General features: G+C 51.0%; 1 protein-coding gene across 1 annotated transcript in view; it reads left to right on the top strand.

Annotated features, from left to right (window-relative positions):
* The window catches only part of FAM184B (family with sequence similarity 184 member B), a 62468-nt gene that overhangs the window by 35848 nt on the left and 4397 nt on the right, over positions 1-22223 (top strand). The window contains exons 7-16 of the mRNA XM_016199757.2: positions 612-719; positions 7870-7976; positions 8520-8649; positions 9436-9648; positions 12453-12606; positions 15697-15860; positions 16507-16680; positions 18242-18384; positions 20289-20406; positions 21987-22091. Of these exons, the coding sequence (XP_016055243.2) occupies positions 612-719; positions 7870-7976; positions 8520-8649; positions 9436-9648; positions 12453-12606; positions 15697-15860; positions 16507-16680; positions 18242-18384; positions 20289-20406; positions 21987-22091 (1416 nt within the window). The remainder of the gene's footprint in view (positions 1-611; positions 720-7869; positions 7977-8519; positions 8650-9435; positions 9649-12452; positions 12607-15696; positions 15861-16506; positions 16681-18241; positions 18385-20288; positions 20407-21986; positions 22092-22223) is intronic.

Raw genomic sequence — 22223 nt, forward strand, 5'->3', positions numbered from 1 at the left:
AGAGGACAGCTCCTTGAAGGCAGGGGGATATTTTGATATCTTACCATTTTGCTCTCACTCGCTTCCTTCCCCTTCCCTCCTCATGCTGAGCTCGGTGCCTGAGAAGTATTCTGTTTTCTGCGAAGACTCGTTCGCAGTGCCTGAGTTTCCCTTATGGTTATTGGCCTCGTTCTCAAAGTCTGGAGCAGGGACGCCGTCTGTTTAACTGACACTTAGCAGTTAGTCGGTGAATAATAATTATCATAATTAACGCTTTACAATTTAATAGCACCTTCTAGCTAGTCTTCTCTCATATTATCTGTACAGTTATTAAACATTGTTTCTTTTCTTCACCAATTAACTTTTTAAAAAAGAGATAGTGTGAAATGGTGTGGAAGCCGATGGAAACTACCCCCACTCCAGTACAGACAGGTGATGTGAGTAATGTGCCGGGAAGCGGGGACTAGAGAACTGGCCGGAAACACCGCGTGACCAGCTGGTGATTAATGGCCTTTCTGGAAGCCCTGTCCCCAGAGCTGACTGACCCAGGAGAAGGGATTCCCCGATTAATGCCCACATCCAGGAGACAGGACCCAGTTTCAGTGCCAAGCATTTCTGTTCTTCTCTTTTAGGTTTTAAGGCTGGAAGAATTTATCCAACAGAACAAGGCCTGTCCCCAAAGAGGCGAGGACGGGCCCCCGGAACCAGACTGCCCGCACAGCAGCGTTTTAGAGACCCAGGTGAGCTCTAGCTCCTCTGCTTTAATTAAGGCTATTTCTCTGTTTCAGCACTTCAGTGTCCCCTGCGACACACGCTGGCATTAATGGGCTCTTTTATGGGCTCCCTCGGAGCTGCCAAAATGCCTGGAGAAAATAAATCACCACAAAGTCCTTCTGCAAAAGCTGCGAACAAAATAGAGTTCTAAGTAATTACCCACATGGTTTGAAAAAGAGCCAGGTTTGCCAGATGACTCTTCCCTCCCTCCCTGAGAGCAGCCTGCCCTGCGGATAGAGGGGCCCTAGGCTCACCCGGGGCCTGCGGTCCTGTTCAGCACGCAGCGGAACAGCCATAAAACGCCCCTCTGCCTCCCTCCGCATCCCTGCGGTCGGTTCCTCCCACACTGGCCCTCTGCTCGCTGCCCTTTTGGGGACCGGACGCTGCTCCAGGTCAGAAACCTGTCCCAGTTTGAGTCTCTGTTTGGCTCTGGTGGCTGTATAACTGTCCCAGGTTTGTCATCATGAACGGCCACACGCTTGGTGGCTTAGAGCACAGAAATGCGTTGTCTCAGCTTTAGAGGCCAGAAGCCCAAGATCGAGGCGTCGGCAGGCGTGGCTCCTCCCGGAGGCCCTGAGGGAGGCCCTGATCCACGCCCCCGGCTTGTCCCTCGCTGAGCTCAGGGTCTGCAGGGAAGTGCAGACGCCTGGGCTACACGGGGCTGCAGGGGCACCTCATGAACGCCAGTTCCATTTGATTCAACTTAACGTGCACGTTATTTGTTACTCGTTCTTGCCACAGTCGCTTGTGGGATCCTAGGAAGTGCCAGCCTCTGAGCTGGACGCTGCAGGGAAGAAATACGCAGACACAGACAGCGTTTAAGTGAAGTGGACATTCAGTAACAGCGTCAGCCATCCGGCGCTGTGTTTTCTATTTGGCAACTAGCATGCACTTTGCAGGTGTAGTTTGTTCTTTTAAATTACGTTTTCTTTTCAAATAGGTAACCCACGCACATGGTGCAGAATTCAAAAGGTGTAGCAGGTGTCCAGTGACAAGCATGCCCCTCCCCCTACTTCCCCACTTGTTTTTTCTTTTTATTTCTTCTTTATTTTTTTTCCTCCTTGCAGAGCCATACCGCGTATGTGCAGGCGTGGTTTTCCCCCCTATAAATGGCAGTATACTCTCCTGCACTCCGCTTTTCCTAACTTAAATTTTTATAGCTTCAAGGCTGTAACACCTCAGTACACTTCCATCTCAACTTTTTATTTTTGAAGAAACAACTGCCCGGTTGTCTGGTGTTCGCTTAAGCATAAAAACTACAATATATTCAACCTTCCCTTATGATGGATATTTAGGCTGTTCTTAGGTTTTCTCTATTACAGATAGCACGTCAATGATAACAGATAACAGCTGTAGAGGGATGTAGCATCGTACGGTAGTTAAGTGAGCTCAGCCCCGAGCTGGACGCCTGTGGCCTTGCTGGCGGGAGAGGCTTGGACACACGCTTTGAAGCCCCCTTGCTTGGGCTGCCTCCCCTGTGAGACGGGATGGGCTGCCGCCTGCCTCCGAGGGCCTGAGGGCTAAATGAGCTCCTAGGTGTGCGGTGTTGGAAACGGCACCTGCCCTTACCTGTGAATACTCAGTAGCTGCTAATTCTTTCAGCTGTGGAGCTGGCTCGGCCCCATGCATGTGCCTGTTTTTCTTTGTCAGCTGCAGCTGACGTTCAGTATTTCCTTATGTTACTTTCAGGTGTGGTGTGTATGTTTTAACTTTGACAGACATGCCACACTGCCTTCCACAGTGCTGTTGCCCCACAGCCTTGCCAACACTGAGTTGCAAACATTTCTGAGCTTGGCCGATCAGAGGATGTTTGAAGCTTAGTTCAAATATTGGTGGGAAGCCAGCTATCTTCCAGCCCAGAGAGTCAAAGCTTTGCCTAGGCCCTGGAGATACAGAGTCCTAGAGAAGTTCCCAGGGTCACCTGGGTGATGTGTGAGCATCACCTTGCAACGTGGGGCATTGCAAGGGGCAGATCAGCCTGAAAGGAGGCGACTGAGCAAGGCTCCAACAGCCCATGGCTGATCTGGGGGTGGAAACGGGGATGTCAAAACAGCGTGTAAAAGGACAGCTTCCCCAGTGACGGCCTTGCTGGGTTAGGCACTATAGAATTTAAGCCTCTTCAAGATTCGGGAGTTTTTGTTTAGGCCCTTGGCTGTTCTGCCAAAGCATTTCCGTGAGTCCAAAGAGATATAAATAATGATGCCAACTGAGAGCAGGCTTTACAGTCCACTCTGAGAATACGCGAGGGAAGGCCGCCAACCCTGGGTGTGTCTCCGACCCCACCAAAGTTAGCTGGGACCTTCCTGAACCTTTCGTCCTGGTCTCCCATGTCTGATGTCCTTGATTCACTTGGGGCCACCAATTTATTCACTGGTTTTCAGAAAGCCAGTTCGGTCTTGGTTATTCGGAAGGGAAGTCTTTTTTTCTAGAAGACTTCTCTGGTACCTAGGTTGCACTGCACTGGGGGAAAAGCAGGTGGACATTTTCATAGGCTTCACTGCTTGCACCTGTTCCAGGAGACAAAGGAGTCTTGGTGCTAATTACTATTCAAGCTATTTCACCTGGACGCTATTATTCACAAGGCACGGGGCTGGACACCCAGGTGAATGAGGCCTGGTCCTGGTCCTTGGAGAGCTCCATGTCCAGTGGGGGAAATCAGTGTACTTAAACTGTGTGATAAATGCTGTAATAATGACAGGAAGATGCTTGTGCAGCCACTGTGGGAGAGGGAGGTTTCTGCCCAGGGGATCTAGGAGTCTCACAGTGACATTTGCTGCCACCTGCCTAGACACTGAGGTTGCACATGACTTCACCGGGAAGGCAGCGTTGGGAGGGCCACAGCTCTGGTCAAAGAGTTAGGACATGAATTCCACCCCAGCCTTACCCCACACCTGCATGGGGATCTCATATCGGAAAGCCTCTCTGAGAGCAGTTTCCCCTTTACTCCTAGTGGCCACTCAGATAAGGCCCTGACGGTGAGCCAGGCCCACAGTGCTTTACCCAGTCCCACAACAACCCAGTCAGGCAAGTGTTATTATTATCATTGTTCTGCATACGGGGAAACTGAGGCCCAAAGAGCAGCACCAGGGCCATGCTGTACGCCACGTAACTATACTGCTTCTCGTTAGTAAAATGGAGGTGATGATCCCTGCCCCCCACACCCCAGAGACCTGTGGTGATGAACAGAAGAAAGCACACGAAGGCACTTTTCAAAACTATTAAACACTATAAATGTAAGGTGACTATAGTATCTATTACAGTCCGCTGTGATCGTTTCAGCAAAACCCCATTGCATTAGGTGCTCTATTTTAAGATACACATAATACACCTTTGAAAAGTCAGCCGAACTTGAGAATGACTTTGACTATTCCCTTCCAGGGGATTTCCTGGGTGTGGGGGTTCCTTTAAATTAGGAACAATTGGAAGAGGTTACCTGCCTAGAAGATGAAAGACAAAGACCTAATATGAACACAGGTTGAAAATAACCAGCCGTTTGCCCGGGAGGAGTAGGGAGGAGGCGTTTACTGTGGGTGGCTGGAGGAGCAGCAGAACTGTTTATTTTTCTGTGCCGTTTATACTCAGGTCACTTTAACACTGAAGAGAGCGTGCTGAGCTGAACCTGAGAAAATGCCTGATGGGGAACCGGAGAGTGTGGATGAGGGGTGGGTAACCCAGGGCACACCCAGGGTGGGTCAGGGCTGGCCCTAGGAGCAACTCACTGGGATGGATCCCAAGCTGATAACCAGAAAAGGAGCAGCTGCAGAGTCTGTTCCATTTGGAATTTGGAGAAGAGCGCACATTTGAAATAAGTGCTGGGAAGCTCGAAAACCCTCTTTCAGCCAACTCTTGATTGTCATGGTCAAGTCCATTTGTGAAATATTTAAATGGACCCTACCTCCTTTGGAATGATATACTTTGATCCAAAACACCAGGTAAACGGTATGTAGGAGAGAAAGGAAGGGGACGTTTCATCATTTACATGGCCCGCTGGCCCCCCCACTGGACCATAAGTTTGTTGAAATCAAGAACTGTGTTTTGTTTATACTTCCTGCACCTCGCCTACCTGCATGTGGCTGATGTTTAGCACTTTCTTATCCATACACTGATACATGACAGCTCAACAGACAGACTGAGAGAGCCATTTTGAGTCCTGGTAGCTAAAAGGTGAGATGAAGAACTTCAAAAATTTGCTTTGGCTGGAGGATGCTTTAGAAGAACCCTGGGGTCCTTTAGTACTTGCAGTGGGAGGGGATTCATCTCCTTGGGGAAGGGTGCCCCTGTCTCTGGTGTTCCAGGGGCTGGAAACAAGTGAATAGAAACAGGGTTACTGAGCCCTCCTCCCTGTAGATATGGGAAACAGCCTTCATCTCTCAGGCTGATTCTCAGTGTCGGCTGTGTAGCTACTTCTCAGCAGCATGTTTGTAACAACACGGTTTGAAATCACACCCAGTGAGGTCCTGATTCTGGCAGCTGGCGGTCGAGCCAACACAGCACAGCCAGGTGCCAGTGCGGTCACATGGAATGACCTGGATGGGAGGCAGAGGACCCAAGGGTTCCAGTCCTTGTGCCACCCTCCCGTGGCCACGGGACCTGAGACGTGTCGTCGAACTTTCCCGATCTTAGATCCCCATGCGTGACACAGGGCAGCGGAGTCCTTCCTGCCCGCCTCAGAGTCGTAGGCACCCCCGAGTCAATGTGCGGAAACAGACAGATGCGATGTGGCGGGAGCAGGGGAGCCACGCAGGTGCGTCGTCAGCTGCTTCAGCATTTTTCACGCTCTCCTGTTTCTGGACGCCTGCCCAGCGTGCCTTTAAATGAGGTCGATAAGTTGGCCCAGCAGTTACATCCTGCACATCCCCTCCCCGGCCTTCGCAGTGGCTCAGAGTCCATCTGAAAGTCTGTTTCATCTGTCTAATAACTGTCATGAGATCTCTGCCCATTATTCATGTTGCTTTAAGTTCCTTCTCCTGTTTTCCTTGACTGGGCTTACCAGCCGTTTGAAGGGGTTTTTAAAAAGTCAGCCTTCAGCTGTGTTGGTCAGATCTGTTTTTTCCTGTGTCCTTAATTTTATCTTTTGTATCTCTTTCCTTCTACTTACTTTAGGTTTATTCTGTTAGTCTTTTTCTAACTTCTTGAATGTTTTTTAATATATACATCTGAGGCTATAAATTTCCCACTAAGTATATATCATTAGCTGTATTTCAGAGCTTTGAATTTTACCTTGTTGTTGGTTTTTTTATTTAAACCTGCTTTCTTGTTACTTTCTCATTTTATTGCATTGCCATCAGATAGCATGATCTGTAGAATGTCAACACTTTGAACTGTGTTGAGATTTGCTTTGTAGTCTGCTGTGGGATCATTTTTTCTTTAGGTTTTTTTTTTAATGTTCCCTAAGTGATAGGAAAAAAAGCATATATTCTCAGTTTGGTAGTTAAAATATACATATTTGAATTCCAGTTCTGCGATATACTCATTGTATGACCTTGGGCAAGTCACATATCCTCTCTTGCCTCTGTTTCATCACCTTTAAAATGGGATGACAGTGCCCAGCTCATGGAGTTGAGGACCAGGCACACACTAAGCACCATACAAATGTTACGGGAATTAATAGTCTTTTTTTTTTTAGCTATTTAGTTTTAGCTTATTAATCTCGTTCAAATCTTCCAGCTCATTTTGTCTACCTGATATGTCAGTTTCTGAGAGGTGTATATTAAAATCTCCCCTTTTAGTTATAAATTTACCCATTTCTCCCTACAGTTCTGAACATGTGGCGTATGCTTTCAGGCTCTGTTGTCAGGTGCCTACACTTTCATTTTTAGTGTCTTAATGACCGATTTCTTTCATCAGGATGGATATCCATGTTGAACTTAGCCAGTTCATGTGTATCATGATTACTGCTACCATTTTGGTTTTGCCAACACATTTTGTGTTTCTGTTTACCAGAAATTTCGTTATAACCATCAGTCTTCCTTTTAAAACCTGGACCTAATTAACTTTAATCATTGTTTATGTATTTATATTGTAGCATTATGCTATTTGATTTTTGGTGGTGGTGGTTCCACATATACTGTGCAATTTCATCTGTATTATATCAACATATATTTATAACTGTGTCTCCCAAAGCTGTTTTGCTTAGACTATGATATTTGCTTCTGGGTTTTATAGGAATCAGAGTTGTCCAAGGTACTTTGAGTGCCCCAAATACCTGGGAGTAGGAGTCAGAGATGGGCCATTTAGCCTCAGGTCCACATGGAGGTTGTAAACTGGCCAGTGACATAATTTCTGAGAGTACACAGCCATGAACCAAACTCGCCGGGCCCTGTGACTACTGGCATGGAAACCACAAGAACGAAGGAATCTGTTCCTAGCCTGTCTTACTCTACTGTTTGCTGTGGACAGTTGTTACCTTGACAAGCAGAAAAACCAAAATGAGAAAGTCTTTCTCACCTCTGTGCAAAGGGGAGAATAACATGAACAAATTCAATTCACAGAAAATTCCGAAGCCTCGACATTAACTCGTAGTTTCCACATTCTCTTCCCACCACACCCCATTTCTCCCAGCAATTTCCATGTTTTCTGATCTTTGGAACGAGATGTCACAGACTGCCACCTGGAAAATGGGAATAATAATAATAATAGTAATAATAACACCAACTGCCCACATTTACTGACCAGTGGCTGCTGCGGGCACTCTTCTCTGATCCCGCAACAGCCCGTGGGCAGGCCTAACAAGGACCCCTCTCTGTGGATCATACACAGAGAGCACCACGAGGTGGTTCAGCATCCAGGCCCAGAGTGGAACTGCCTGCTTGCATATCCTATTTCCACTCCTCCCTGATGGTGGCACCCTGGACAAGTTACTTACTCTCTCCATGCTTTAGTTTCGTCAGCCTGTGAAATGACCGGTCGCCTGGAAAGCAGGACAGGAGGACCTGATAGGGCTGCTAAGCCCGGCACTGTGCTAGGTACCGAATCATCACAGGCCCCTCACCCAGCCTGCGAGCCGTGCACCGGCAGGGGACTGCGGGAGCTCTTGCCCCTCCGCTCTCCGGGTTCATAAACCACAGCATGGCTCAGGGAACTGTACTGTCTCAGGGTGCAACTGTCTTGCCCTAGGATCCATGCTTGAAGCTGAGTGAGCCTTCTCAGACCCTGCCCAGAGGAGAAGAGCATCAAGATAAGTTAGCAGCTAAAGAAGGAGCCAGCGGTGATGAAGAGGACAGGTACAGGAGGTCGTGCAGCCCCTGAGGGCCCCAGTGAATGAGGACCCAGATGTGGGAGGATTCATTCATTCATTCATTCATTCATTCATTCATTCATTCACACATTCATTCTGTCCTCAAGTATTTGTCACTGCCCCTTGCATCATGCTAAAGGAGGGAACGGACATGTCTTGTATGCCTTCAGCACAGCTATGGGCTTTGCCTAAACTATTTTATGTAGTTAGACCATGGAGACCCCTTCTTCTGGGGCCCCCAAGGACCCCATAACTAAGTAACTAAGCTCAGTCATCCTGACAGCTGATCGTCATTTATTCAGCACCCCCTAAAACATATCAGGAGGTTCAGCTGAATCCTGGTTGTAGCCTAAGGGCAGTAACACTTAGAAGTCAATATCAGGTTGTTTTTTAAATCCAAAGGGAATGTTTTTCATGCCACTAACTGCCCTGGGAGCTCCCTCGCCCCAGCAGGTTGGGAAGTTATCAGGGTGGCAGGGCCATTTCTAGCCTGGGATCTTCTGTGATTTTGGCCTCTGTGTCTTCAAAGGATCGAAGTTCCCCTCCAGGAAGGAGGTGATCTGCAGTCTCCCCTGGGCTCCTTGCTGAAGGAGAAGGCACCCGAAATCCAGCATCTGCGGGAGGAGTGGCAGAGCCAGAAGGCCAGGTTGCAAGCCCAGGTAGGAGGACAGCCGTGATGGGGACATGTGCTCATGCTGAGTGACACCCCGCCGCCAACTCATCCTTGCTGACAGCCTTGCACGTGGACGCAGGGCCTGACTCTCTTCCAAGCTGCGGAGGGCATGCTCGGTCCACGGCAAGGTGGGAGCCTTAGTTCTGTTCTTTCTTTCAACACCCGTGTGGCTCATGAGCTCCCACTATGAGCCAGGGGCCCTTCTCGGTGCTGGGGGTCTGTCCATGAACAAACCAGAAAAAAAGTCCTGTGTTGAAGAGCCTATATTTTAGCATAGGAGGTGGCTACAGACCATACATATTAGACATAAAAAATGAATAAAACCCATAATGTGAGAAGGTGACAAGGATGCAGGAAAAAGAGCAGCAGCGTAAAGGGGAGCGGGAGGCCGGCTGATGAGGAGGGCGTGGGTGTAATGCTACGTGGGCTTGTCGGGGAAGCTTCAGTAAGAAGCAAAACTTGAGCAAGCACCCGAAGGAGGCGAGGGAGGCCACGTAGGTCCCCAGAGGGCATGCTGGTCCCTCTTGGTTTCTCCTGGACCATTTGCATCCTAGTCCTTCCTGCTCTTGCCCAGCACTTGCGGCTGTAGCTGCAGAGCCCCCAGGAGGCCTGCCGGTCCCCAGATTCCTCCAGCTTGAGGTTTCCACCCCTGAGAGTTTCCCAGGTGGAGGCGGCTCAGCTGGGTCGGGTAGACATTAGAAAGCTTGTATTTCTCGAGGGCAGTCTGGGAGGGTTGCGGGGCTGGGCTGAGGGCAGGCTGCCCGGCGGGCAGGTGTCGCAGCTGCAGCAGGCCCTGGAGCAGTGCGCCAGCAACTACCAGGAGGACCTGCAGGAGCTCCGGCGGCTCTCCGACCTCGAGAGGGAGAAGCTGCAGTGCCAGCTCCAGGAGACCATCCGGCAGAACCAGGCCGGGAAAGCCCAGCTCGAGGCCTCTCACCAGCGAGCCCTCCGCGTGCTGGAGAAAGCCAGAAAGCAAGAGCTCAAGGTGAGGGTGCTGGTGATGAAGCCCAACCCTGACTGAGCGCTGGCCGTGCCGTCTGCGGGTGCCTTTTACACACCATCCCAACCCCTGCAGTAACCAAGGTCATGATTATCATATCCCTTTTCCAGATGAAGAGAGAGACTCAAGTTCAGCAGCTTGCTCAGGGCCACAAAGCAAGGACTCAGACTTGGGTCCGTTGGGTTTATTATACTGCTTTCCCTGACCTGCCTGGGACCTTGATAACAAGAACAATTTTCTTTCCTGATTTGGGGATTGTCATGCATAATGCATGCTATCGAGTCAGGCTCAGCCCAGCAGCTAAAAAAGGGGGAGGGCAGCCCAGAGCTGAGAAAGACCATCTCAGCAGAGACCTTCTGAAAGGCTTGGGGAGCTGTGATGAGGGTCAGCCCTCCAGCAGGGGGGTTCGAACATGGTTCATCCATCGCTTCTACCTCCTGCTTTCTCAGAAGGCTTTCTCTCCTGCTCTCTTGCAAGATGAGGCTCCTGCTAGGACTGCCACCAATGACATACTGTCCCTCCTCTGTCACAGCAGCCTTCATACTAGTTACTTCTTTATATAATCATATCAACCAAACTGGAAGCCCCTTGAGGCCAGGAATCATCTCTATTTGTTCATCACCGAATCCTCGTGCAGCTCATAGTAGCTGCTTAGTCAAGGGTCTCATTGAATTTTTCAGTCTCTCTGGCTTAGTTTATCCAGGCTGATATCTAACAAACAGGAGTTCCAGAAAGAGACTGTGGCGGAGAGGATATTTTCAAAGAAATAACAGAACGAAATTCCTAGAACTCAATGAGAAAGACCCTTACCGAGGCTCATCTTGAAATTTCCAAACGTCTGGAAAACAGAAGAAATTCTGAAAGCTCTCAGTAAGGAAAAAAGACACCAGGCACAAAGTGCTTGAATCAGAATGTCATCAGGCATCTCAACTGCGGCAGGGGAAGGTGAAAGACAAGAAAGCAATCCTGAGCTGTTCAATTAAACTATTAATAAGTGTGAGAATTGAATAAAAGTCATCAGACATACAAAATACTAGGAAATTTGCCTTCTGTTATCAATTTACTGCCTCTTAGCTCCCAATTCAGCCTTCAGTGCCCGCCCTGCAAAAAATGATCTGGATTCTTGAAGCATTTCTCCTGGGCAAAGAGCACAGTGATAAGCTTTGTCAGCAGAGGGCGCTGGAGGCACCTTGCAGGAGGAGGGCGGCTTCTCTTTCTGATTCCAGCAACTATGTCTTTGCTTTGTTTCTGGCTTCTGGTGCACAGTTGTCCAGTGGTGTAAGTGTGTGTGCGGACATCAGGTAATGTTCTGCCTCAGTGACTTCACAGTGGCCTCAGAGTCCTGGCCCAGACCCAGTGACTGCCTTCCTGTGGCCTCCTGATGTGGATGCCACACATTCCTGCCCTCCCACCTGCAGCCGGGGTGCCCTGACTCCCTCCGGGATCCTACGGATTGGCCACTCTTGCCTGCTCCCCAGACGTTTGTTTCCTGCAGCCCTCTCAAGGCAAACCCTGTCTCCCCTGGCCCTCGCGCCTGCGCGGGGCCCCAGGCTCCCTGTGCTGCGGAGGCTTGTCCCTGCCTCACCAGTAGCTGTGGACCCACTCTGGCTCACACAGCCCAGAGAGCGACTGCCAGTGAGCTGCCGCCAGTAGCTTCTCCAACACGGTCTTTTGCCAGCCTTTGCTGCCGCCTCCCCGATCCTGTTTCACGGGGCATAAAAATGTCACCAGTTGGAGTTCTCTGAGCCTTACAGCAAGTACAAGAGGAGGAACTATCAGAGAGTTTGAATAGCGGGAGACTTCGCTGCCTTATTACATAAACTCACCGCAGGATGGCTGGGTCTCCCCTGGGAGTGAGACCATTTCTCCCCATTTGCTGGGGATCGGCAGGGCAAGGCCGCTGCGGCAGTCAGTCAGCTGCCTCGGGCGCAAGGCTGGCTCTGCTCCCCCTAAGGGGAGCCTCATGCATTTGGTGGAATCCTGTTTCTCACTGTTCCCAGAGGTTGCAGGGGGAAAGGCTTGGGCCCTGGACCCCGCAGCCCGTGGTTACCATCTTGCCTCTGCCATGGCCTGCCTCCACCGTTCCCTGTCGACCTGTCCTCAGTCAGATCACTTTCTGAGCCCGTTTCTTCCTCTGTAAAAAAGATAAAGAGGTGAGGGAATGATGATTCCTGAATCTTTTCTGTGTGACCTTGGAAAAGCAAGTTTATCCCTCCTAGCCTTAGTTCCCTCGTTTCAGAAGCGGGGCTGTGTATTAACTGGAACTCTCCGTTCGGAAGGAAAGAAGGAAGGGAGGGAGGCCATTAGTTTCCTATTAATGCTGTAACAAATTACTACAAACTTGATGGTTTAGCACAACACAGTTATACTACAGCTCTGACGCTCAGAAGTCCCCAAATCAAGGTGTTGGCAGTGCTGTTTTCCTGAGTGTGCTGAAATCGAAGGCATCTAGTCAGTGTTTGCCTGTCTCTCTCCCTCTCTCTCTCTCTTTTTTTCCTCTCTCTTTCTCTCTTCCCACTTCATAACACCAAATTCCCAATGATTGGTCCAGCGTGGAACAGGGTGCACTCTGGTCCAGTCAGCTGTGGACCAGGGTTAGGTTCACGTGTTACGAAATGGCTGCTGTGGCCAGGCCATCACTGCCATCCCGGGCAGGTTGGGGCGTGGACTGATAAGCCCTCTGCCAGAGAGCGGAGATTGCTCAGCTGGGGCCGAGGAGCTTGGCAAGGGGACAGATCTCCCCCTCTGTGCCCACTTTTATGCCTCCTTCCTCCCACTTTTCCCCACAGGCCACAGAAGAGCTCTTGAAAAAGGAATCCAGCCACAGCCTGCAGATCCAGCACCAGGCTCACCGGCTGGAGCTCCAGGCCTTGCAGGAGAAGGTCCGGCAAGAGCTCCAGGCAGAGCAGGAGAGGACACAGGCTCAGCAGGCTCTGCAGCTAGGTACACAACCAGCCACATCCCGCAGGCCCCAGCTGGGAACCAGGGACAGCGTGGGCCCAGGGGTCTGGAGGCACACTGGCCAGGGCGACTCCTGGCTCTGCTACCAACTAGCTGTGAGCCCCAGGGAGGGTGGCACTCGGCCTCACTTCTTTTTTATAAAATGGAGTTACAGGTGCCCCAGGCTCATAGGGTGTCATGTGGACTTGATGAGATATTGAACATAAGACACCTAGCACATGACGTGAGCCCGGTGAATGTAGATAATACCATCATCATCATTACTATGGAACATACACCATATTTCTGGGCCTTCACAAGAGTTTCATGGCATTGCCTCAACCTCTCCTCTCCATTCTGAAGATTCCTGCAGATTTGGGGGGCAGAGGCCTCCAGGCTCCTGCATGTTTTCTGCTTCCTTTGCCTGCCCGCTCCTGATCCCTAGCACAAAACTCACCTCCTCTTCAGTTTTTCACATCAAAAACCAACCACACAGAGTTACCAGAGGCAGGAAAGCTCTCCAGAGCCAAACTGCCTGGGCTTGAAGCCCAGCTCCCACCTTCATTAGCTGTGTGACCTTGGGCAAGTCACTTCGCTGCTCTGTGCCTCCGTTGCTCAGCTGCAAAATGGGATTAATAGCAGTATGCGCCTTGTCGGGCTGTTATTAGATTTGCATGAGTAAACCACAGGCTACGTAAATTCACACATTGTATGCGGGAACGTATTTATACGTTTTACGTCGACTGGTAGTAGAGCGTGCAATAAAAACTACCCGCAAACAATGTGTTCACTGTTACTACCTCTGTATGGTCCAGCGTTGCGTGGCCCACTGCGGAGCCTCTCCATTCTGCAGATCATCTTTCTGCCTCATTTTACGCTTTTTTCTGCTCTTCCTCTCATTCTCCAGAGCAAGACAGATGCCTGTCCTTATTTCATGCCTGTCGTCAATGACCGTGTTGCCCTTACTCAGTATTTTTTCAAACCCAGACAGGCCTCTCCTTACAAGGATTATGGAGACAGCAGTTTCTTTCCCGCATAAATGAATAAGCTCAGCCTGCTGCCTGGTTGAGTTTTCATTAGACTGTGTGTCCTGGTGGAAGTGATGGGGAGCAGGAAGGAGAGAGGCCCCCAGATTTCCTGGGTAGCAGCTCCCCGGAGTGGAGGTAGTCATGTTGGAAATGCTCAGGTTAGCAGACTCTAAGGAAGGCTCATTATAGAAGATAAAACTCAGGCTGTGCCACATGTCTCAGGTTCAAGAGCCCCCAGGTTGAGATCAGGCCGGACATCCAGCAGCTGTTGGCACAGATGTCCCTGCCGCCTTCTCTGGCCCTTCTGCTCACACAGCAGTCCGGTCCTTTCCAGGACAAAAGGATCAGGAGAGGCCCTGGGGACAGGCTGGGATTCTCAGCATCAGCCCCAGGAAGAAAGGGCTGGGTGGACTCCTAATGAGGATAGCAAATCGTGGGCTTCCTGGGTGGTGGTGGGTGGGTGGGAGCACCTCCCATGACGACAGAGTGATATTACGGATTCCTAGTCCCTGTTACTCCTAGTCCAGTGTCAGTGTGAGACACGCCTGGCCTGCAGTGCAGGTCGGTGTGTGAGGGGCGAGAGGGAGAGTGTCCAGGAGATTATATGGTACACTGGGGTGGGGACCCAGGCATGCTGGATAGATGGGTGGGCGGATGGGTGGGTGGGTCTGTAGATGGGTGGGGGTGGGGGGCAGGGTGGATGGGTGGGTGGGTGAGTAGATGGGTGGTGGGAAGGAGGAGAGGGTAATGAATAAATACGCTGCAGTTCATGCTTTGCTAAAGGGTTTTATTGCAAGTTTGTGATAAAGGATTTCGAAAAAATGGGGTTGTATCTGGATTTTGTTTTTAAGAAAAGAAGCTTTAGAAATTACTTTATTAAAATTATACTGGGGAGAAAAGATAACCAAGTAAGTTTTTCAACAGAATGTTATCAGAATATATTAAGCTCTTATATGTGTTTAATATACTAGACCTTTGAGAGAAGCTTAGTGGGCATATGGGAAATCTTTCACAACTAATATGCTTTTATAATATCATTGATTTTCATTCTAAATATCATTTGTTTATTTTAAAAATACTATATATGTTGGGCACTTGCTATGTACTGAGGCCCATGCTGGATGCTTATCTTAGAGTTTATGGAATTATTGAACAATATTTCAGAAGTTATTTGCAGTAACTAAAATATAGTGTCAAAAGTCCATAACAAAAAGGTATTCAACTCACTAGCCCTTAAAAATTATCTTCTTTTTAAAAAAAAACTCACTGAATAGTGTGTGTTCCGTCAGAAAATACTCGTTTTGAAAGGATTGCTTCCCTTGCCTTTAAATCACACCAGCGCACCATTAGAAATCACTAGCGTCCTCAGGGGAGAAATTTGAGTTTCTGGCCATACCCCTCCCTGAGTTAAGGACGGCTTATCTATTTCTCCCGAATCATTCTGGTTTTAGTCCCAATTCTGTTGAGGTAACATACCATCTCCTGCCTCCATAATCCAGCCGAGACCTCACACCTATGGGAAGGAGAACCCATGAATGTTTTGTCTCCTTAAGAGTTGGCATAAATGGTAAAATTTCTAACTTGAGACCTGCAACCCCAAAGAGGCTCCTGGTCATTGATAATCCCCTGTTTTCCCATTGATGCTGAGGCCCAGAATTGCCTCAGGGTTCAGCTCCAGCTCAGGCCATCCCACCCTAACCCACCACCTTCCTACCCACCTGACAATGGTTCAGCAGTGGTGCAGAGTGAAGGAGAACCACTGGAAATGTCTAATCCTGACTCCACAACTTCCTAGCTGTGTGGCCCTGGGCTACTCACTCAACCTCTCTGAGGCCCAGGTTCCACGTCGTAAAATGGGGAGGGGTAGTACCAGATAGGATGGTTGCAGGGCTTCAGCGAACAGTTTTCCAGGGTCTAGCACAGTTAGTGTGCCATACATGGAACTCTGGTTACTGTCATCTTGAAATAAGTCTGGAGAACTCTATCCAACGCCTTCAGCAGTCCCCACCCCCAGACAGACCAGCCTTCACCACGCGCCTGACCTTGGCCGCTCTTCCTTCCACAGAGTCCCTTAGGCAGGAGCTGCGGGAGCAGCGGGCCGCCTGCTCTGAGCACCAGAAGGACTTGGAGGCACTGCAGGCTGAGCTGCAGGCCCTGGGCAGTGCTGACAGGAGGCAGGCCATGGCCCAGTGTGCAGGGGACAGCGAGGACCACACTGACACCACAGAGGTCAGCCCCCTGACCCACCCGCCCACACCCCTCTCCAAGTAGTGAGGGCTACCGCAGACTCGTAAAGAAGAGGTCCTTGGCTCTTGATTCCCTTGTCTGGAATGGGAAAGACCCTTCTCCCCCTCGAGGATACCTGGCCAGCCTGCAGGCTTCCCTCTTTGTAAAGCAAAACACAGGTTTTATTACGTTCTGCATGTTATTTTTAATTCAAACACATCTGCCTCTCAGATTGTTGGTACCAGGCAGGGCTTAGAGGCAGCCAGTCAGGGTCACTTCAGATCTTCAGGAGAATGTCTCTAAGCTCCTCTCCCTGTCCAGACCTCCCTGTTCCCATGAGTGGGAGCAGCCTTGTCACCCCAGCTCACTGCCCACTCTCCGTGAACTTCCTGGCCAGACATGGCCCATTGGCTCCTTCCTTGCACATCCGTAATTCCTACCCAGCTGGGGAGCACAGTGACCTCCTAGGAGGCCAGACCTCTCTCCCCCATCCGCCGTCTGCCTCTGGTATTCACCTAAAGTGCATCTGTATGTAGCCGTCTGTGGCTCCCGGCTGCTGTTGAGGCTGGAGGCTAGGTGGAGCACATCTGAGGCTCTTTGAACCTTTTGAGCCTCCTGAAGACATCTCTCCTGGCTACCTTCTTCCCAGGACGGGGACGGCCTAGTCCTGGCGGGCTCCCCAAAGGGCGCCGCTAAGCAGACTCCAAATGAGGGGTGCCTCTTCTGGGAGAACTCGCAGCTCAAGGACACGGTGAGGCAGCTGCGGGCAGAGGTGGAACAGCACCAGCAGGAGGCGCTGCAGCTCCGTGACCAGCGCAGGTCAGTCTGCAGGCCCCAGAGCTTCCCTTCCTTCCCTCCCTCCACTGCTGCTTGCCTCGGAGATTTAAATTGGGTCACCCCACTGCACCTTTCCAAAGAAAAGACTCCCTAATCCACTAGCACTTCTCTGATGTTACTCCCTGGACACACGAAAAGTATCTAGGAATTCTAGGTCAAAACTGCAGAGGACTGGCCCTGAAATAGAGGTGGGAACCCAATTATTCTACAAATCAGGGAATGTATGGAATCAGACCAAATGATACCAAAAGTATCTCAAAACCAGCCTTAGGGAGACAGTGCTGTGTGCCCTTAACTAGCTGTGTGAGCTGGGGCAAGTCAGCTAACCTCTCCAACACTGTCCTCATCTGTGAAATGGAGATGGCACTGCCCCCTCTCAGGGCTGCAGTGCTGTAGACCCCAGGGAAATGTATGTGAGAGGCTCAGCAGCGCCCCTGGCATGGGGGAAGCCCGGGGTAAACTGTGGTGTTACTATTACCTGATCCAGGTAGGACAGCTTGTTATCAGTCCTGAATTCACAGCCTTTCCCCCCACTTCCTGGAAAGTTCGTAACTACAATTTAAATTTCATTAATAGCTACCTGACTTTTCAGGCTGTTTCTTCTCGGGTGAGCTTTGGTAGTTTGTATCTTCCGAGGACTTTGTCCATTTTATTATCTCAGCTCCAGTGAAAGTAGTTGTGTGAGTGAAAGGCGCAGCTAAGAAACAGCCGTGGGCCCACTTGGCCAAGGTGAGACGCCTCGATTTCAGTTTGGGACTCACCATGTGACAGTGACTGAGGAGCTGGGACCAGGGTTGGGAGTCCCAACCATTTCTGGTTACAGCCCCTGCAGTTCAGAAAAGCAGTGTTCCCTGTCCTGGGGGAAGGGTATAATCACACCAAAATGTGCACGTAAGGTCCTTTCTGAGGGTGACACACCCTGAGAGGCTTGTCTGTGTCACCCCCACACCGAGGTTAAGAAAAGAGAGCTGACGGTTGAGCACATTCTTTGTGCTATAGACTGTTCTGGACGCATTCTTGCAATAGCCCTGGAAGGTGGCCACTTCTGTCGCCTCCAGATAAAGACACTGAGCTGGGCCTGCTGTCACAGGGCTAGGAAAGGACGGAGGAGGCCGCAGGTGGACGCTGCTCTCCTAGCCCCATCGCCCCCTGCCCTTGCACCTGGACTGCTGGCCTCGGGGTCCACCTTTCCGCAGTTCTGATACAGAATCTCCGCATCCAGGCCTCCCGCCCGCCCCGAGTGAAAGGGGTGCTTCCTGGGGCTCCCCTCCAGGGCTGCCTCCATTCCTCCCCCTGCAGGCTGCTCTTCGGGGAGTGCTGGGCTGGGAGGTGCTGAGAAGGGGTCCCCCAAGCAGGGCTTATCCCGGACCCCACAACTCAGATGCCCCGGGTCTCCTTCCCGCGGTGTCCTGACCTCAGATTCATAACCTCCCCACCCACTGTCTCCAAACCTGGCCACCCAGCAGAGGGGGAGGAACACCCCACGCCCTTGAGATGGGCCCCTGGAGCCGGGTCACCAGCTGTGCTTCGGTCCTGTCCGCAGGCAGCTGGAGGAGGAGCAGCGAGCCCAGCGCGCCCGGGAGGCCGAGGCGCTGCGCCAGGAGCACCGGAAGGAGATGCAGGCGGTGGTGGCCGACTTCAGCAGCGCCCAAGCCCGCCTCCAGGCCCGGCTGGCTGCCCTGGAGGCCGAGTATGTGAGGCCTCGGCCCCAACTTAGGAGGGGCCGGTGGATAGGCCATTTTATGCGGGTGATTAACTCATCCCATGTCCCCAGGACTACCAGTTTTAAAACCAGAAGTCCTTAGTTCTAGGAAGTGCCTCAGTCCCAGAGGAACAGGAGTGGTTGGTCACCTGTCACGTTACGACACTGCAGTCCCCTTTCGTGCAGGACCCTGGGGATCTGTGAGGAGTGGGACTGCCTCATGGACTTGGTTTGACCCTCACACTGGGGAGAAATCAGAAGGGTCAAGGCTACCTTTCTTATTAGCATTGGCCCTCTTCCGACACACATTATCTCATTTAATCTTCATAGCAGTCCTTCGAGGTGAAATTGTTATTCCTATGGACAGATCCTACCACGGGCCCCTCGTGCATGTAGGCATGCATTCGTGTATTCATTCACAAATATTTATTAGGGCTTACTGTTTTAGACTCTGGATTACCGTAGGGAACAAAACAAAGACTATGTGCTGATAGAACTCACAAATTCTAATGGGGATTCTGACCAAAAAAAAAAGGAAACAAATATTTAACTTCATATAGGTAGTGAAAGTGCTCGAAGAAAAATAGGATCAGTTTCTAGAGAGTGGCAAGGATGGGCAAGGGAGGCCTCTTTAAGGAGGCGACATCTATACACTAGGGGGCGAGGGAATGAGAGAGCCATCTGGAGAAAGAGCATTTCAAGCAGAGAGAACAGCAAGTGCAAAGGCCCTGGGGCCTGCTTCCTAAGCCTGAACAACCAGAAGGCTCATGTGGCTTACGTGGAATGAGCGAGAGGGTGAGTAGTAGAAACTGAGGTTGATGGGGTAACTCGGCGGGATAAAGGAAATTCTACAATGAACCGGAGGAGTTTGGATGTATCCACAGTGCACTGGGAAGCCATTGCAAGTCTCTGAGCAGAAGTGACAGGGTCTGATTTCCTTTTTAACGGGGTCACTCTGGCTGCTAAGAGTCTGGGGGATTGGGGTGAGCATCAGGGAGACCAGGTTCATCAGCACTAAGTGAATTTAAATGTCACCTAACTGATCCTGAGCTTATGCTCTTAAAAACTGTCCTCCACTGTCTCCAATACAAAGCAAATCACCCGAAATCTGGAGTGGAAGCTTTTACCATCTGCCCTCTAATGGGTACTTACCACGTGCCAGGCACCCATTATCTCACTGAATCCTCACAACCGCCCCATCCACACCCATTTTAAAGGAGCAACTGAGGCTCGCAGGTGACATGCATACCCAAGGTCTTAGCTAGAAAAAAGCAGAGCTGGGATTAGAGCCCAACTCGTCTCACCTCAGAGGCCTAGGCTCTTATCAAATGTAGTCAGTAGGCAAGTGCAGTCCTAACCCTCCCTCTCCCCACCACCCGGAGGGCTCTTTCTCCAGCTTCAGGGGTGGGCGGTGGTACTAGCTGCCCTCGCCCCTCTGCCCGGGAACTAACTCATGCCACAGTCTATGCCAGCCAGCAGATGGCGCCAGGGCCACAGCGGTATTAGCAGAGCTTATAGGCGTCGGTGGGGTGCGGGCCTGTCCCTGCTGAGGCCTCTTCTCCCAAACATCCCTGGTTCCTGAAGCCTGACTGAGTGCAGCATCTCTGCACACAGGCCATTGGGTCCTGGGCCCCTACAGTCCTGGGGGCGGGGGAGACTGACAAAGGTCATACTGGGAGTTGGGGTCCTGGGCTGCACCCGGAGCTCTGCAGCCAACTCCACTGGATGGCCTCCGGCAAGCTCTCTGGGCCTCGGTTTCCCCTTTTGTGAACAGAGAGAGTGGCTGTCCAGGCTGACCACCCAGTGGTGTCCCCACCACGTCATCACCTCTCCTCCCTGCTCGAGGCTGAGTAACTGCAGTGAGGGGCTAACTGCATGTCTGCTCGAAACAGGCTGAAAGACTCCGGAGAGAAGCCGGGAAAGGGGGCGTCCAGGCCGGAGGACGTGCAGCTCATAGGCCGCCTGCAGACCCGCTTGAAGGAGAGGGAGGAGATCATCAAGCAGCTCACGGTGAGGCTGCCAGCCCCCGGTGGGCCCTGCACGGACGCCGCGGAGTTCCTGGGGGGCGGTATTTACTGGGCACCTCAAGTTTTAATCCTGATAACCATAAAACCACCTTACAAAAGATCCTTGGTTATTTTTTCTATAGTACAAAACTCATACTCACTAAAACAGTTAACACGGGAAAGTAGAAGGCAAAAAATCACTCTGCTCCCAAGCCCCATAGCGTCTGCCCATGGCTGGTATTGGTTTGGGTTTTTTTAAACCAACAGAATTTGGAAAGATCTAGAACAGCTCGCCTTATGTTTGAATTTCAGTAGATCCAAGCAAGCCAATTACTCTTCATTGATCTTCCTTTTGTAAAAATGACCACCTGTTTTCCAGTTAGCAAAGCCACCCGCAGGATCCCTAAAGAGAAGAGTTTTCTTGGACTCCCTCTGATTCTGTACCTGGTGTCCCCCAAGGCCTCATGGCCATTTCTTTGAAAGGCCCCTCCCCTCCATCCACCCTGCCCTTTCACCGGCTCCACCCACCTCACACTGGTGCTTGAGGCTCTAACCCAGCCTTGCGGCGCTCCCTGCTATGGCCAGTTCTTCATATGGCCCATTGCACAGCTCCCGATGCCGTACAGTCAGCTCTGGGGACAGGGCGATAGACACTCCTGTCAGTATGGCCCACGGGGCAGAGCTAGTCAGCCCTGCCAGCAGTCCAGGGACTTCCCACCGTCTAACCCCAAAGCTTCTCCCACGCACAGTGGAGAATCTATTGGTCTCCCCCTTACGTAGTCTCGCTCCACTATGCTGACCTCAGAGTAACGAGTGATCTTATGAAAATAGAAGTCCTGTCACAGCACAGCCCTGCTTAGTACCTCCCGTGGCTTCCCGTCGTTCTCAGTAAAGTCAGCGGCCTGCAGAGCCTCACGTCCTCCCACAGCACACGCGCCTCTTGCGCATCGCGTCCCACTCCCATGCCTGCCCCGCTGCTCCCGGCCACGCTCTTTCATGACGAGACACAGACAGTCAGGAGAACTTTACCACTAGCTGAAAATTACCCGATACTAACGAGGGGCCCTCATCTGCTAAGTGTGACAAAGGCGTGGTGGTTTTATTTTTAAAGAGTCCTTATCTCTTAGAGATACATGTTGGTGGTTTTATAGGTGAAATTGTACAATGACTAGAATTTGCTTTAAAAATAACACAGAAGGAAAGAGAAAAGTGGAGGGTTGGCCATTTAGTGACTGTACCTGGGGGTCTTCTTTCTTTGCCTCAATTACTATCTTTCTGCACCTTAATTATTAACGTTCTGCAGTACTCTTCCCAGATGCTACGAGTACCTGGATCTCTAACTTCCCTCCAGCCCTCCAAACAAGCGTGCCCTTTGCTTTACAGGAGAGGCTGGGGACACAAAGGTCCCAAGAGTAAAGGTGCTTCCTCACAGCTTCCGTGGGTGGCAGCTTGGTTCCCACTGGCGCCCCTGCCTGCCCTGGGCTTTTCTTCTCTGTATTCCCCCCTCACACGGCCACCTTCCGCGGGGTCAAACCCAGTGCTGCGTGGTTAGGCTCATTTAGACTCAGTTGTGTTGTTTCCTAGGAGGAGAGAAGATTTCACTACGCAGCGTTCCCCGGCGCTGTGTCCCATCGGAACCGGTCCTTCTCTTTCAACCCTCACCCCGGGTACTTGACCCCTTCCATGAAGGTAAATGGGCTCTTCTAGTTTGCATTACACAGTCTGCCGGTTTCATTTTTCCTAAGGTGACGTAGCTCATTTATCAATGGCTGGGATACATTCAGAGGAATACGCATTGAAAATAAGGCCCACAGAAAATAG

The sequence above is a fragment of the Miniopterus natalensis genome, chromosome 1 (assembly GCF_054644295.1).
Source record: "Miniopterus natalensis isolate mMinNat1 chromosome 1, mMinNat1.hap1, whole genome shotgun sequence".
Classification (NCBI taxonomy): Eukaryota; Metazoa; Chordata; class Mammalia; order Chiroptera; family Miniopteridae; genus Miniopterus; species Miniopterus natalensis.